A 16,775-nucleotide genomic window follows, 5' to 3' on the forward strand; every position below is an offset into this window, starting at 1 on the left:
GTTCTTGGAGGGGCGCTTCTGAGCTGCGTAAGAAGCTCCTGATGCTGCCGGGCAAGTTGCTCTTGGAGCTGCTGTTGAAGCTGTTCTTGCCGTTGCAAGATAAGCTGCTGTTGCTCTTGAAGCTGCCGTAGCTGCAGCTCGAGGTCCTGACTAGAAGCCATAGCGAAAACGCGATCAAAGAAGGGCTCAAAATGTGTTGTGTTGGTGTTAGGTTGAGATACGCGAAGAACGCGAAAAGTGACCTCTCTGACCCCTGCTGTTGTGTGGGGCGAACTAACATACTTTATGCCTCATACCATAGTAGGAACGACGCGGTCTAGGACTAACGGCGCTCCCTTAAACCTCTCGGTCCTATAAATAGTCTATACCCCGTGATGTGTCTTGACATTGAGGCTGTTAGGCTCGCGTAAATTTCCGTTTTGAGTTTTACGGTCATTGCAATAGCCTATTTGGGGTGTCACCGTCAGGGCTCCAGCCAGTCAGAATTTAGCGGTCATTGCACCTACCCCTTTGAATTTCGCGGTCATAGTACTAGCCCATTTAAGATTTCGCGGTCATCTCAGGGGCCCAAGCTAATCTCACGAGGATTTTGACAACCAAGCACCACGACCGCAACCACCGTTGGGCAACATGTCACCAGCAATGCCCCAAACAACCAAAAAGCGTGGTCGGCCTCGGAAATATGCCTCTTAGGGAGAGAAAGCAATGCATGACGTCGCCGCAAAACGCGCTCGTAGACGACTCCGAAGCGCCGTTATGCGTAATTACAATCGATTCAGACCTTACAACCACCAGACTGCTGAAACGGTATCGGCTTCAATCTCTCAGCGAACTGATTCGCAATTAGTGAATCGCCTTGATATCCTTGCTGCTGCCGCTTACTCGGCACACCGAATTGGTACAACGGCTAACCAGTCTTCGCTTCATTTCACACTCGAAGATACGGCACCCGTAGCTATCTTTCCACAATATATCCCGTCTGCGATTCCCACTGCCAATTATCCGTTATCTCTCCACTGGGCACCGCAACCGTCGCATGACATAGGCTCGGAATACGGAAGGAATCATATTTGCGCGACAACACCAGAATCGTCAGGAGTAAGGTCACTCTCCTTGATGAAGGCCGCACCGAACGGCGACGGGTTTTCCCTTGACGATGATGGCATGACGAATCAGAGCCCACCATCTTCTCCGCCCAATGCATTCGTGCCATTTGACACGGCTGGGGATGACAGCGTGCAGCCCTTCCCTGGGCAACTGAACGACTCGGGAACCTCAGAATGTGAGGGAAGAGACCCAGTGGATCGTTGTATAAGCGGTGACGGCTCGAGCACGTGGCAAGGAGTTGCAGAACCTCATATCGCAGAAGAAGCAGCTTCGCATTTTCAGTTTCGTTTAGATACCAGCTTTGAACCGGACTCTGACATGGAGTCGGATCTCTCGAACGCTCAATCTGAGGAGGAATCCGAAAATGGTCCTACTGCTCTCCTGGAATCGGATCACGCTTTAGCAAGGGCCTTTCTGGAAAGAACGTGGAGTCGACAGTGCGACTGCCGAGAGGGAACAAGCACGGCGTCAGACGGGCAAAATGTGTTCAGCCTTCGAAGAATGACTGAGTATTGGCGGGGCCTCGGTGTCCCAGACTCGATCGGCACTGCGTCTGCTGTCTCTGAGGCAGACGAAGTTGAAGATGAGGACGAAGGGCGAAATATGAACACAAACACAGAGCTCGATTGGTCCGCGATCCTGAGCGGTGGAGATGACCGCCCTATACTGAATATTGAGATGTCTCAAGATGGCGCTCCAGCTATCGAACGAACCTGGGACGTTGACAGTATCATCTCATGGGCTTCTTGCTTGTCAATCAACCGTGGTCTCTATATCTCGTATCACCCTCCAGCTTCGAGGAACTTCGGCAGCAGTGTTCACGTCTTTCATCAGAAGGACCCTCTGCATCTCGTTCCCCACTTTCGGCTAGGCAATGGAAGACAATCTCCCCAGTTTGGTGTATATATATTCTTTCCTGGAATATCTCACGTCTACTGAACAACCACGTATCTTACTAAGGACGAGCGTCGTACATGGATCGACCGACTTCTTCTACCAGCAGTCCGTCACATTTGTCCTCCTGACATTATTCAACATCATCCTCGATCTTTTGACGACGTGGAGAGCAATGCCTATAGTCGCCAGCGAGAAACATGCGGTGGCAAGGTTCAAGGCAAGATGGATATGCATCACTATCTCCCCCAAGAATATCTCCAGGCCATCTGGGAACACATGGCTCAAGAGACCAAGAAGCCCGAGATGAGTATGTTCCGTGGAATGTTTATTGTTTTAAGTGCAAAAAACATCAAGCTGGAAGCAAAGTCGTTCTCACTGCAGGGATCACGTTCCAAGATAATAAATCATCTTCACCAAGTGCTTGACTGGTCCAAAGCTGACTTGTCGAACACATGGATAGATATGGGCCTTGAGGATACTGCAACCTCGGGCTGTAGCACTTTCCTGTTCAAAAGTCGATGTTTGAAGTCTTGGACTGACTCGATGAGACATACTTCCCTGAACCCGCTTATAGCATCGGAGCATTTCAGCTGGATACTGACGGGCTAATCGGGTAGCGCTCGAGTTAAGCCTCGTCAATCGCACCCTCTACGCAAAGGTGGCATTGCCTACGCTCAACGATATAACATAAACAAGGATTTGTTTTCTATAGCATCTAAATATAATCACGGTTTATTTGGCGAGCTGCATCTAGAAGGATTAATATGCCCACCATCGCTGCTTAATGCTTAGATCGTGGCAGCTCGGCAATATCGCAATGCCGGGCTAGCGACCTCTAACAAGTCTACGCCGCAGCTCAGACGGCTTCGCTAAGTATTCGAGGCCATAAAGTACAGAATTCGACACGCTCTCGATAGTTCTGTTCACACTAGCTTTGGTGCTCGGGAAGAATACCGAATTTCTTAGAAACTCTTTGTAGGCATACAGCCTCCGGTATCACATCCACGTGGTTCACACCGCCTATTCTGGGTGTTACCTACTGCGCACATTAATAAATTTATAAGGTAGGAGTTTAATCGATGGCTTTCGGCCATCAGTTTTATATATCTAAGAGCCGCTAGTCGTGATGCTGGCTGGGAAGACCATCAGAGAAATATGATTATAGTCACGATTCTCCTTCGGTCTTTAAAAGCAAGCGTCAACTACCACCACGTTACACGGCGGTCTCAGATGTTCAAAGGGACATACAAAAACCAGAAAGGCAAGCCACTTCGAGGTCTAGACTTTGGAAGCAGCATGCAACAGACAGGCCTTGCTTAGCTGCCTAGTGACCTTTTCAACTGGCGGGACTTTTACCTCCATGACGAGCTTATCGCCTCAACCAGCTTTACCTTCAACGGATTACAGGGTGTTTTCAGCAATTGGGAAGGTGTGAAAACGATCAATCGGGAGTACTATCGAGCCAAGGACCTGGATGTTTCTCTACGGACCTGTGACTCGGGCATGGAAGCTGAAATCCTGGATCAGATGCGCAAGATGGTCTATCGGCATTTTGCTAACCACTATGGCTGGGCAGGGGAAGTACCCCGCAGGGCAAAATCGGCGGGGAGAGGTACTTTGGGGTTAGGTCTTGGCATAGTGGAGTACTCCTTCGGCGAAAGATGAAAAAGTTCTAACTAATGGTAGTATTAGGTTTTAAGAGCAATAAGGATAGGGAAAAAGCAAAAAGTAAGCAGCTAAGCAGGGAAGAAAGAGATGGTGAAGCAGCTGGCTAGGAAGACTAGCCAGATAGAGCATAGAGAAAGGAGTAGGGTGAGGTTAGAGGCGTACTTTAGTCTAGGATTTTCCTTAGTAACGCAGTAAGGAAGAGGCGGCATTAATATAAATAATAGGGGGCGGGTAAAACGGGGGGGGGGGGGGGGGGGGAAGAGAAAGAGAGAAAGAGAGGAAAGAAGGAAAAGAAGGAGAATAAAAAGAAAGGAAAAAAAAGAGAATTATAGAATAGACTAACGTACTTGATAAGCGAGTGAACCATCCAAGCGAGTGAACCACTTTTCCCTCTTATACCTAACTTTCACTTAATCAATTGATTTATCAACCACCAAGCATGTCAGACCCAAATTATAAAGCTAGAATGCTTCTTGCACTTCAAGCCATTCAAAATAACCCTAAATTAAGCCTCCGACGCGCTGCGGATATATATAAGGTTAATCGCATAACCTTATATCGCCGGCAGCAAGGCATCTAATCTCGACGCGATGCTATCCTAAATTCGCGCCGACTATCTGATCTAGAGGAACAGATCATAGTTCAATTTATTATCGACCTAGATTCGCGAGGATTTCCCCTTTGATTATGTATGGTTAAAGAAATGGCTAATCGATTGCTCGCTGACCGCGACGCGTTACCCATCGGCAAGCGCTAGGCTCATAACTTCGTCAGGCGATAGGAAAAGCTAAAGACGCGTTTTTTTCGTAAATATGACTACCAGAGGGCCAAGTGCGAAGATCCAACCATTATTCACGATTAGTTTCGGCTTATGGCGAACGTGATCGCGAAATATAGCATCCGATCAGATAATATCTATAACTTTAATAAGACTAGCTTCCTTATAGGTATAATTATAAGCGGAATAATTATCATAGGTTTAGAAAGACATAGATAAATAAAATTAATATAGCCTAGAAACCAGGAATAGATCACAGTAATTTAGGCGATTAATGCAGAAGGCTAGGCGGTCTAGCCATTTATTATAGGCGCGGGTTAATATTACCTCGCTAACTAGTACCGAGGTAGTAACCTCCCGGGCGATTAGGCAATTATAACCTCTTAAAATAACTAGACCGATAATGAGATAGGCTTTAAGTAGCTAAAGCACTTTAATCAGTATATAGCTAAGCGATTAATTAGTCGCTATTATCTCTTAATCCTTAATAGGCATAAAAGTTATTACTCTATCGACTTTAAGAGATATTATAAGGAGAACTAGATTATTACGCTCTATATGCCGCCTTATTTATCTTATTTACTTTAGCCTCTTAACGTCAGGTATTTTAGCCTACTAAAGAAGGCATATAGTCGAGAAATAGAGTATCTAATCAGATACTCTATTACCTACGTTTTAAAGACTAAGTTCTTCCCGGCCTTTTATGCCGCTTACTAAGCTACCATAACGGAATAAAATATTAGGTTATCTTTCAGAGGGGCTAGGCTTATCCCTCTTAACCCAGAAAGTATAGTCTCAAAGCTTAATATATAGTTATGGACCCTAACGCTGGTTAAGGAGGAGGCTAGGCCCTCGACCCCTTAGGCTTCAAAGACCCCAAAGATAATACTCGAGGCCGGTTCTTAGTCTAAATACCTCGAGTAACGAATCAAAAGACATCAAAGTAGCTCCCTAGAGTTAATTCTAGGTACTCTTAAGTCTCTAACCAAGGGAACATTAAGTATATTATATAAGAATGCCTTATTAAAGGCTAAGGTATAAGATCTTTAATAGGCAAATGAGATACTAAGCCAGCGCCGGAGGGCAAAAAAAAGCCAGCTATAGAAAAGAGGGGTAATAACAATAGAGGAAGGAAGGCAAGTAATTAATTAGATAGATATTAATGCATAGGTAGCTGCGGAATCGTTGAGAAGTAGTGGTCGAGGAAGGTTAGTCAGACCGGGCATTCGGCGCTATGGAATATATAGTAAGCCCGGATATAATATAAGAATATGTTAGGTAGTGATTAAGACCTCTAGAGAAGAGTATAGCAAGTAGTTTTAATTAATTAATTGATCTATTGTATTTTTATTATAGTTTAGAGTTATAAGGGCTAGGAAAAGTGGTTTACTCGCTTGGATAGTTTACTTACTTATTAAGTATATTATAAATAAGTAAAAACCATAATCTAATCCCTCTTTTATTTCCTCTAAATATATAATAATTAATATTATAGGGATTAATATACTATTCTATTATAACCTAGACCACCGGGTTATTATCTACCTATAATATAAGACTTGCCTAGTCTTAAATAAGAGGGCCTAGGAGAGGTACCTATAGGCCGAGCCGCATCGGCTAGCTAGGGAAGCGCTATAATTAACCCTTAAGCTTCTCTCGGCATATGATCTACTGCCGGTTGACGAGCTTAAGAAGTAGAGCGGCAGAAACCGAGCTACTAACCCCCTATGCAGGCTAATTAAAGGTCTTACCCTCCTTAGCGGCTATAGCTATGTAGCCGGCGGCTATGGCGAATGTGGCTATGGCGAATGCGGCTATAGCACGCAATGCCTAGCTAAGATGCATAGCTATATGCTAGTATATGGGAAGAAGGCGTCTAAGCATAGTAGAGACGGGGGGCCTCTGCTATAGAAGGCATATAAGCTATAGATATACTTCATGGCAAAGGGGCTTATTAACTACTTTATAGTCTAGGATATACTATCGCTATCGTTAGTAATAGTATTAGTAGTAGTAGCGGGGGTATTAGTATTATTATTATCTAGGCCGCTATTAATAGAGGAGGAGAAGAAGTGGTTCGCTAGTATGCGGGCTAATTATATCTAGGCATCGCGGGACATAGAGGAGAAGGGTAGCATCGTGGAGGGTAAGTTAGCCGCGTAAGTAAACTAAGTGCTATAGCTTATCCGCACTGGTTTCCTAGACTACCTATAAGGTCTATGGGACTTAGAGATATGGTTATTATATATGCTACCGCCGCCGATGAAGCCTGCCTCTGGGAGCCTAGATGGCAATGGTGAAGATAAGGGAGGAGATAAGGGAGAGGGGCCCGCCTCGCGAGGGTTAGAGTCTGACCTCTGCCGCATAGTAGCCGCCGCCGAGGTCTATCTCCGGGATGCCTATGCTCTCTATAGCAATAGGTCGACCGAGTAGAAGCTGACGGAGCAGCGGGCTAAGAGGCTAAGCCGGTTTAGTGAGGCCGCGGCCTCGGGGACTAGAAACCCTTTAGCTAGCTTCCGTAGCTTTAAGAACTAGTTAACCCTAATATAATACTTTAGGAGGATAAAGTAGCTCTTAGTCTTCTATTATTGCGTTATCTTTTGCGAGGACGGCTACTTTACTAGGGAGGGCGATAACTAGGTGCTCCCACGGGACGTTATTAAGATAATAGAGTAATAGGCCGGTGCTATGGAAGTAATTATCTCCCGCCTGCGAGAGTAGGATGAAGAGAGGGGGCAGAGGGGGGAAGAGGGCGAGGATAAGGAGGAGGATGACCTGATACTGAAGCATGGCATCCGGAAATTATATCTTGCCCTGGTCTACTAGATGCTCTTTGGTCAGCTATTTGAGTCTCCCGTCCTGAGCTTCTGCGCCATGCTTAGCCGGAAGGATGTCTATATAGCCGGACGGGGCGCTAATGGTAAGTAGTCCCCGACGGCGACGAGGATAATGCCGCGGCGTACCTAGAGGGAGCCAGGCAACTTTAATAGCGACTTATCCGCCCTTATCTAGACGGCCCAGCTCGTCCTGTTTGAATTCGTCTGCTTTACGAAGCGAGATAGGGAGGCCGAGATTATAGACCTACTCGAGGAGCTATGCCAGAAGTACTTCTACTAGATGGCTGAGACGCCCTTTAGTCATATCCTGCAGTGGCGCCTCTACCTCTTCTCTGCCTCCCGCGATGCCTAAGCGGAGGAGTAGGCTCGTTGGTCACTCGACGGCCAGATGATTAACTACCGGGGAACTAAGCTGCATATGGACTAGGTCCCGCAGCTCGTCTCCTCCGAGTTCCGCTAGGCATATAGCCTCCTGTACGACGAGCTGCTCTTGGGCTGTAAGGATATTAGCCTGGTCGAGGCCTGGAGGCTAGAGGATGACCTGGATACGGATGAGTATGGAGACTCGTGGCTTAGGGACCCGAGGAACGCGGATGTGCTCGGGCATCGTCCAGAACAACATAGACATACATTATTATCTCCCTCACGAGTACCTAGAGGAAATTTAGCGGCATATGACCAAGAGCACGGAAGACCCCGGGCTTATGAAGTTCCAAGGGATGTTCATTGTTATGAGTGCGAAAAATATTAAACTAGAAGCAAGATCATCGGCGTTTCATAAGTATCGCTCAAAGATAACGGCTTACCTCCATTAAGTGCTAGACTAGTCCAAGGCTAACCTATCCAGAATATAGATAGATATTGGCATTGAGGATACAGCTACCTACGGTAGCAGTATATTTTTATTTAAAAGCCGATGCTTAGAACCTTAGATTAGCTCTCTGCGACACAGCCGCCAGGCACCCTTAGTTTCATCAGGGCAGTTCGATTAGAATCTTACCGGCCAGGCAGGTAACGCACGGGTTAAAATACGTAAAACGCACCCCCTACGGAGAGGAGGCATCGCATATACCTAGCGGTATAATATTAATAAAGAACTTTTTGCGATAGCCGCTAAGCGCAATAAGGGATTATTTAGCGAGCCATAACTTAAAGGGCTAACCTGCCCGCCTTCCTTGCTCGATGCATAGATCGTCGCTGCTCGTTAGTATCGCAACGCCGGTATTACAACTATATCGAAGGCTACACCGCAGCTCAAGCGGCTTCAGAAAGCTTTTGAATCTATAAAAGCTCAAATTAGGCACGCCTTAGATGCATCGACTTAGACGAGCTTTAGCGTCTAAGAAGAATATCACATCTCTTAGAAACTATTCATAGCTATTAGTCCATCTACAGCATAACCCAGCGGAAACCACCGTCCTTACTAGGTTCTACCGACAGCCCATATCAACCACTTTATGCGATAGGAATTTAATAGATGGCTCTCTATTATCGATTTTGTCCGAGCGCGAGGAAGTTATCGAGATACTAATTAGAAAGTCCACCAAAGGAATATAATCATAGGTACGATTCTCCTTCGGTCCTTGAAAGCGAGTGTTAATTGCTATTATGTCGCGAGGCGGTCCTAAATATTTAAGGGCTAATACGTGAACCTCTAGGGCAAACGTCTTTAGGGCCTTGATTTCAAACGGACTATGCACTAAACGGGGCTTGCTTGGCTACCTCGCGAGCTTTTCAACTGGTCTGATTTCCACCTGCATGACAACCTTGTTGCGTCAACTACCTTCACTTTCAACGGGCTGTAGTGTGTTTTTCGCAACTGGAGAGATGTGAACTTGATTACCCGTGGGCTTGACTAAAAAAAGGACCCAGTGGGTCCTGTTTTCCCAAAGACCCACGGATAGCCGAGAGTATTCTGAGGCAGCGCTGCCCTTAAATTAAATAAATTAAATCCAGGGTCATATTTAATTTATTTAATAGCCCTCAACGTTAGATTTATTATTTAAAATATTTATTTAAATATTTCAAGTATTTTAAATCTCAGTTTCTATGCTCTCTATACTACTACCATTTCTAATCTCCCGCTAGAGTTTATCCCTCCCTCCCGCTGCCGTGCCGAGCTTCACTACGCCATACCTCACCCAGTTCTTAAGGCATTATAGCTTCTCTAGTATTTCCGTCGTCATTAAAAGCCTCTGCGACATTAACATCAACTTGGCTAGGCTAAATGACCTCTCGTAATCGGTTACTATCGCCGGTATTATAAGTATATCCAAAGCTAATTAGCTAACCATAGGAAACTACCCCTATCGAGTTATCTACTACTCGACTAGATCCTCGGTTTCCTATAGCTCCAGCCGCAGATACTGCTCTAGCTCGCTACCCATCGCCATAGCCTTTGCTATCCTACTTTTAACCCACTGCTTAAATATACTACCTTTAGATATTTTCCCTAGCATACTTAGGGGTGCCACTATCTCCATAATTGCCTTTTACTACTCATCCACCGGCCCGTCGCAATAGTACTAGTAGTCGAGGTAGTTAGAGAGTCTAATTTTAGTATCCCTTACCTATATAAGCTACTCCTCTAATGCCTAGTTTACCTCTAGATAGCTTATACTAAGCGACGAATAGAAGATAATAGATGCGGCGAATAATAGCGACTCTCTAAGCTTAGTATAATACTCATTGAGTTTCTACTAGGTAGTAATAATTAAGAGTCTTAGATAGTATTAATAGTCCTTTCCTATATCATTAATTCCCGATAATCCTAATAACTTACTTGATCTATTATTACACTATCCCGAGCCGCGACTTAGCAAAGAGCTTTCTATTAACTTTTATAGATATAGATCTATCTCATAATCCCTTAATTAAGCAAGAAGCTACTAATTTTAGTCTAGTCGCCCTCGGCGTAATTTAACCTATAAATCGGTATTCTCCCCTACTGCCTCATCTAGGGCAGCCTAATAGAATAGCTTCTGATCTTCTAGGTATTTAAGTAAGTATTCCATGCCTATCATTACCTCCCAAAGTCGTTCATTACCTCCCTCGCTACCCTACCCCTGCGTTCTTATGGTCTGTAGATAGAATGGCTTAAGGATATACTTAATTTCTACTAAGAGCCTCTAGTCATCCCCCTTTAACATATTAGCCTCGGGTAGCCATTTCTCCACTTCTAGATAAACCAAGAACGCCCTAATATCTCCTTGCTTAACGAGTGCTCGAGAGATCATAAGGTAAGTAGAGTTCTATCTCGTATTATTATTCATGACGACCTCGAGCTCCGCCGTTGACTTACTCGCCAAGAGGTATTCTTATACTTTATCGTTCTCGCGCGAAATCCTCTTAAAGAGCTCACACCTCTGAGGGGATGACCTAATAAACTTGACAATATTATGGAGTTTTCCCACCTGCCCTCTCTTTCTCCAGGTTCAAGGTATGCCCATTGCGGCGCATACGTCTCGCCCGAATATCCGCTGGGCCCATTTCTGCGTTAAGATCTCCGTAGAAGTTCAGAAGGCAGGTGTCGTTCGAAGATGCGTTGTCTGAGATCACTGTTCCGACTGGATCCTCTATCTTCCATTCACGCACAACTCGCCCAAGCGTCACCGCAAGATTTTCCCCGCTGTGACACCCGAGCTGGCGTCGAAGTGCTAGTAGACGCGACTAGTGCTTGCCTACGCGGCCAAGAAAATGAGCTGGAACCGCCATGACAGCGTGCCGATTGGGTGAAGTCTACAGGTCGAACCCCAGATGAATTTTGCTAAGGGCATCTAAAAGCTCCTGCTTGACCTCATCCTTCTTGCACCTGTACGTGTCATCCAGCAGACGGCTCCATGATATCTGGTCAGATAGGTGAGGGTCAAGTCGCCAGGCGAGTTGTTGAAAGAACGCATCGCTAAAGAAAGAAAAGGGAGCATTGGTGTTGACCAGAAGTCCCAGGCTCAGTTCTCGGATCACCTTGACTCTGGCACGCGGCACGGTGCTGTACTGCAAGCGCCGTCGCTTGGGCCGGTCAGATTCCTCGGTTGACGGGTCTGTATCGGCACCTTGACTGCTCTCGAAGATCCTGTGACCTATATGTGGTTAATAATGCTTAAGCTCGCGACGTCGTATTCTCATACTTGCGGAGGTAATTAGCTGCTGAACTCGTAGTAGCAGCGGCGAAGAACTCGGGCTGGCCCTTCGCGTCGCAAAAACGATAGGCCCAGTAAGGACTCAATGGGACATCGTTAGCGTCAATCTCAACGAGGAAGAATCTATGGCGCTTGATCTAGCTCTTCCGGCCCTTCGAACCCTTCCGGGATAAGGACTCTTCCAAAACATATCGTTTGTTCCTCTATATTGCCCGCGGAAGATCTGTAATAGTAGGGTGGTTAGGTAAAGCCACCTACGTCGTCAGCTTAAATTAACTCGCTAAATTTCGCGGTGGTCGGAGAAGGGCAAAGGCAGAGGGTGGAGAAGGAAGTATGATGTCGTTAGATTCCATCGGGTTAGGCGTCGATTGGGAAGGAATGGCACGCGTCGGGGAGAAGTAAATAGGCTGGCACCGACGCGGTTTAATGTTGTGGGGGCGACGGACGGGGAAGGGTAAGAAGCTACTTTCTCCTTGGCTAATTTATGTGTAGTCATTAAGCGTAGCTCACTAATAGATGTCGCGAAAAATAGCTCTGATTGGTCGGGACCACTGTCTGGCATCCATCAGGTTCCGGGTAAGTAGCAAAGACACGCTCACCAGCCTGGCAGGTTACACTCTTAACCTTATACCCTGTATCAAATATATCAAATGTCATTTCAAATCTGGTGTTTTCCATTTGTTTGATTTGATATAAGATTCTGGCATATTTGATTGATTTGTTTGGCTGTTTGTTTGATTGCATTTGATTTGTGAGCAGCGCTGCAGGGATGAGATCCACACAAAGTAATTCCGCGGTGTTATGCTTTTGATTGTAGGCGTTTCAGCGATAGATGGGGTTGTTGTTGGACGTTATTGGGAGTACCACGATGTTTTGGAGTGTGTGGGATGTGGCGGGCGAGGTCGACTGAGAGTGCTTACCGTTTCTGCCGAACGACGCCGTTGAGGAATGCTTCTGCTGGTCCAAGGCAGACATGGGTCGCTGACGGGCCTTGATTGGGCCTTGATTGGGCCCAGCCGATGACGCAGCGAGACACACGCTACAGCGCGCTGCGGAACAGTCAGATAGGGACGCGGTTGTCGAAACGGTATTGCCTAGTAGATGAAAAGAAATTAATAAAACCGCCGTCACTCTCGATTCGACATGTTGGATAAACACGAGACAGATGAGCGATGTTTAGAGAAGAAATAGGTGGCTAGAGGGACTCGGGGGCAAGCGCCCACTAAATCGAAGTCCCGGCGGGAGGGCATTCAAGAAGTGTAAATCCTTGGCGGTTTTGAAACAAGACCGTAAAGTACCAATATTGAGCAGATACGGCAATTGAGCGCGGGTTTTTGTGCAAGGTCGAGGTAACCACTATCGTCGGTCCCCCAATGTGCGTGGAGAGGACGCCCTGTGGTCGCGCAGCCTTGGTAATTTGGGTACTGCCCTCGTCACATGGCTTCGATTGGTCTCGCTCACTAACAGGCTTCACGCAGGATGACCATAAAAGTCTCTGGCCCCAAGAGACTAGCACACGTACAAATTGTCACGAAATTTTAATTTTTTTTTGAGGAAGAGAGCCCGTGCATCGAAATTCCCAGACACGCATTGAAGGCCAGAAGTGTTCAATCTGTCCAATAGCCGGTCAACACTAAGAACTTGCAGCCACTTCGTCGGCCCGCAAATACGACGAGCTCGTTCGACAGGTAGGCTCGGTAGCAGTTTGTCTCGATCGTATGCGAAAACTGCTTCGATTCGCCCCGCCGTGAATGCATATCACCGAGGCTTTGCCCAAGAATTGATCATTCAGTCCGACTCAGACCTTAGAAACACCACGCGCCACACGAGAAACGGGCGGACACTGATAATCTGGCTTGAGCTCGGCCCTTCCTGTCACGCCGTCTAAGAATAATTTTTCCATAAATTGTTGTGTGTAATGTTGTGTGTATCTGTCAGCCCCTGTCCATATACTTCCATCTATGCATCCAAGTGAGTTCATATCGCTGTATCGGTTTACACGCCCTTTATGCAGTGCATTTCCCGACACTACCCGTGCTCGCTGGTGCCTGGTTGTCCAAGCACAAGGGGGTGGGTCAAACTCAAGGCCCTGTCGAGTAACCCCTCGCAACGAAATGCGGCTCCACTCCTTTAACTTCAAAACATGTGGGTTGCGATGCAAGTGTCCTTCTGAATCGATTCTCACGACGACATCAAGCCTACGCATCATGGATGGATCAAAGCGTGAAGAAGAGCTGAAGAAACTCCTGCAAAAGGCAGAACAACGCGCCGAGGCAGAGAAAGGACGAGAGAAGGAGCGGCAACGCGCCGAAGCGTCAGAGCAACAAACTCAGCCAACGACACTCAACGAATACATCGCTGTGGGTGGGAAGTTGATGTTGAAGACTCCAAAGTCGGACCGGATGCGGGTGTTGAGCTTTCCGTCAAAGTAGGACGCGCTAGTGCTAGCGGCGCTCGCACCAGTGTCGTTAAAGGACGCAAGCATTTAGCCGGTCTTATAGTACGGCTGGAGGGCTATCGAAGTTTTGTTGTTTGGTTGCAGCGTGTGGCCCTTGAGCTTGATGGGTTTGATCTAGGTGGATGCTGGGTTGCCCTTTCTGACCTCGTCGAAGTCAACCTCACCGACGCCTCTAACGGAAAAGTTCGGGTCAAACTCTCCTTATAAGTTGAGCCCGCCGTTGACGTGTTTGATGTTGAGCACGTTTCCCATTGAGGCCAGTATTGCTCCCATTAGATCAGCGAGCATGTAGTCTGTGCTAGGCATGGGATTTGCGACTTACAATCATTGAGAAGCTATAGGTTAAATCGGCTTTGAACTTGCCCCTAATATGGGCTCTCAAGCCAAGCTCGGAGTTTTCTCTATTAAACTCGTAATTTTCGACCGTGTACCAGAAGAGGGAATTGCCGACAGCGGCGTTCAAGTAGCCCCAGACGTCGGAGTAGTCGTCGCGGATCTTCGTGTTTCCAGCATCCTGTCACGCGTGGCTCAGGTTCATGTCGAAGGTAAAGTGAGAGACCTTTGACGTAACAGTTCTGCGCGAGTGGGAAGATGGCAGGCTTGGATCTGGAAAAGAGTGTAGTAAAAAAATAGAACAGGCGGAGGCTAGTGGAAAGTTGCCGACGTTTGGGCTCTTTCGGTGAGATGGCTTGGGCTAAGGAGTTGGGAGCGCACAATGCAAACATGCGTCAGCAAGATTAGCTAGGAAGCGGAGATTGAAGTGTTCAACTCACATTATCGGACATTTCAACAATAGTGCGCTCAACACCTCTCTCTGAGACTCGGAAGCAGCCCGTAACGTCTTCGGTTAGACACATATCTCTGGCTGTCTGGGTCTCGTTGTTGGGCTGTTTGAGCACGTCCGAAGGGTAGTCGAGGAAAACCAGAGAGGCTCAGACTCGTCCTCGCGCTTATTAAGCGACGAAACCACGCGTGGGTCTCCGGTGACGAGGACGAAGCCAAAGCAAGTCTGGTTGGGATCAGTCACCAGCATCGGCATTGCCTCTAAAGTTGATGAGCGCATAGTTGATCTCGGCATTGTTAGGGCGAGCATTTCAGCAGAGAAGATGTGCTCGAGGCTCACCAGCGAGAAAGGATCCTGGGTGTGCCCGATAAGCTCGCCTTTGTATACAGCCCTCAGGGCCTCGAGATTTAGGACGTTGAGCTTGATAGCCCAGATCATGAGACCATGGAAACCCATTTTTTCTGGCATAATCGAACTTCATTTGGAAAGTCTCGGCATCGTCGAAGCTAGGGAGATGATCAGCAAATATGATGCTTCTATTTGGCTCGATACTGAACTGACGAGATCCAGCTGCAGTCATTGTAGACCATGTATCAGGCAGCAGCAGCCTCGTTAAAATAGGGAGTTCCGCCAGTTTTATATAGTCTTTCTACGATCTCTATTCTATAGAAACTAGGAAGAGATACTATTCTTTCCTTCAACTCAAGTGATTTCATGCTTACTTACCAGAATATGAGAGAATTCTAGCCGAGTTTGTACCAGGCATCTAAAGGCAAAGCCGGACCTCCAGCACGAGGCAGATTCGAGCTCACAGGATCAACCATAGAAGCCCAAGCCTGGTACGATGCTAGAAGGCTGAAGGCCAACACACCAGAACTAAAAATGCTCATGTGTGAGTCAAAGGTGCAACATTATTATTAAGTGTGCCAGTGACACTTACTAGGTCTAAGGCTTAGTCGATTTCAGTCAGGTCGGTATGAAACAGAACCTGGTTTCCGGTGGGATTATCGCTGTCCTAGTCGCTGTGTAAGTCCTAGGACACGAGTTAAATCCAATCAGCATGGGCCTCCACGCCCTTTTGAACGAAATGGTGAAGGTACGAGTATGAAGAGAGCGCGGTAAAGGTGATAATGTAGTCGGGGCCACTCAGGTTGATGGCCTCCCGCGGCTCTGTTATGAGAGCCACGTAGTTCTTACCATCCCCGTCTTAGCCGCTGCGGTAGTCAGTCCTGGGACATTCGCAGTCTGTGACAATGTTAGTAATCTTTCTGCGTAGGATACCACCAGTCTTAATTCAATCTCCGGAGACGTCACCCTTGTTGCGCATGGCTAGGGTGAAATGACCTGAGGGCAGGACATGAACAGGCCACCGATGTAACACTCACCGAAATCTGCAAAAGTACTCAATTAGTACCAGATATGAGTCCTCTGCGGTATGATAATATATGATACTTACCGACACCTTCGTAAACATAATGGGAAACAAATTCCAAAAAGTTTGCTAATCAAGGTGTTCTCCTTCGCGGAGGCGAGCGAAGGGAGGATGGCTCACCAGGGGTTGGGGTCGCCAAAAGTCCAACCACCAAGGGTAATGACAATCCCGAGATCCGGATTCCTAGCCTTGGCTTTGCCTATGGTCTTGCAAATGTTAGGGCTGGTAGCTAATGATGAGCAGGGGTTGGAATTGACGGAAAACCTATGCAGATGATTTTTTCTCTCATACCCATACTTTTCTTGTAGATCATTGTAGGCATCTTGGCTACTTTCTCATCCTGCCCAAATAATTGGGGACTTACCCGACAGTGCGTAGGCTTGCTAGCCTTGCTGTCTCATTACTATGTCCACCAAAAGTTGCCTTACAAGTCCTCGATTGACGCGCTACTCTCACTCTTAGAAACCTCGCTACACGTTTGGAGGTACCTTCCATTTATAGTGAGGTCGCCATACAGCTTTGATCGACTACCTCATCTGTAGGCGAGGGATTGTTCAATAAAAACTGCATCGGCCATGCCAAAAGAAATCGTCCCTGAATGAGTTTTGTTCCACAGAGCGTCGTATGCTGGAACAAATGCCAGTGTGTAGACTTCTCAAAGCTTAGTCGCATCTA

General features: G+C 46.9%; 4 protein-coding genes across 4 annotated transcripts; 1 reads left to right on the forward strand and 3 right to left on the reverse strand.

Moving 5' to 3' along the window:
- Positions 1 to 1,425: 1,425 nt before the first annotated feature.
- Positions 1,426 to 2,695, forward strand: NCS57_01466000 (uncharacterized protein; the record flags this gene model as incomplete). Its single annotated transcript, XM_053064256.1, has 3 exons — positions 1,426 to 2,007; positions 2,068 to 2,311; positions 2,622 to 2,695. The coding sequence occupies 3 exons, from the start codon at positions 1,426 to 1,428 to the stop codon at positions 2,693 to 2,695; spliced, it is 900 nt and encodes a 299-aa protein (XP_052906539.1).
- Positions 2,696 to 11,025: 8,330 nt separating this feature from the next.
- Positions 11,026 to 13,911, reverse strand: NCS57_01466100 (uncharacterized protein; the record flags this gene model as incomplete). Its single annotated transcript, XM_053064257.1, has 3 exons — positions 11,026 to 11,359; positions 11,415 to 11,507; positions 13,781 to 13,911. 3 exons carry the CDS (start codon positions 13,909 to 13,911, stop codon positions 11,026 to 11,028), a joined length of 558 nt encoding a protein of 185 aa, XP_052906540.1.
- A 992-nt stretch (positions 13,912 to 14,903) lies between these two features.
- NCS57_01466200 (GH18 domain-containing protein) lies at positions 14,904 to 15,124 on the reverse strand (the record flags this gene model as incomplete). Its single annotated transcript, XM_053064258.1, has 2 exons — positions 14,904 to 14,954; positions 15,008 to 15,124. The coding sequence occupies 2 exons, from the start codon at positions 15,122 to 15,124 to the stop codon at positions 14,904 to 14,906; spliced, it is 168 nt and encodes a 55-aa protein (XP_052906541.1).
- Positions 15,125 to 15,620: 496 nt separating this feature from the next.
- On the reverse strand, positions 15,621 to 16,142 carry NCS57_01466300 (uncharacterized protein; the record flags this gene model as incomplete). The annotated part of the gene is made up of 4 exons (XM_053064259.1): positions 15,621 to 15,683; positions 15,866 to 15,913; positions 16,054 to 16,059; positions 16,125 to 16,142. 4 exons carry the CDS (start codon positions 16,140 to 16,142, stop codon positions 15,621 to 15,623), a joined length of 135 nt encoding a protein of 44 aa, XP_052906542.1.
- Between the last annotated feature and the right edge of the window lie 633 nt (positions 16,143 to 16,775).

This window comes from Fusarium keratoplasticum, chromosome 13 (assembly GCF_025433545.1).
Source record: "Fusarium keratoplasticum isolate Fu6.1 chromosome 13, whole genome shotgun sequence".
NCBI classification, from domain to species: domain Eukaryota; kingdom Fungi; phylum Ascomycota; class Sordariomycetes; order Hypocreales; family Nectriaceae; genus Fusarium; species Fusarium keratoplasticum.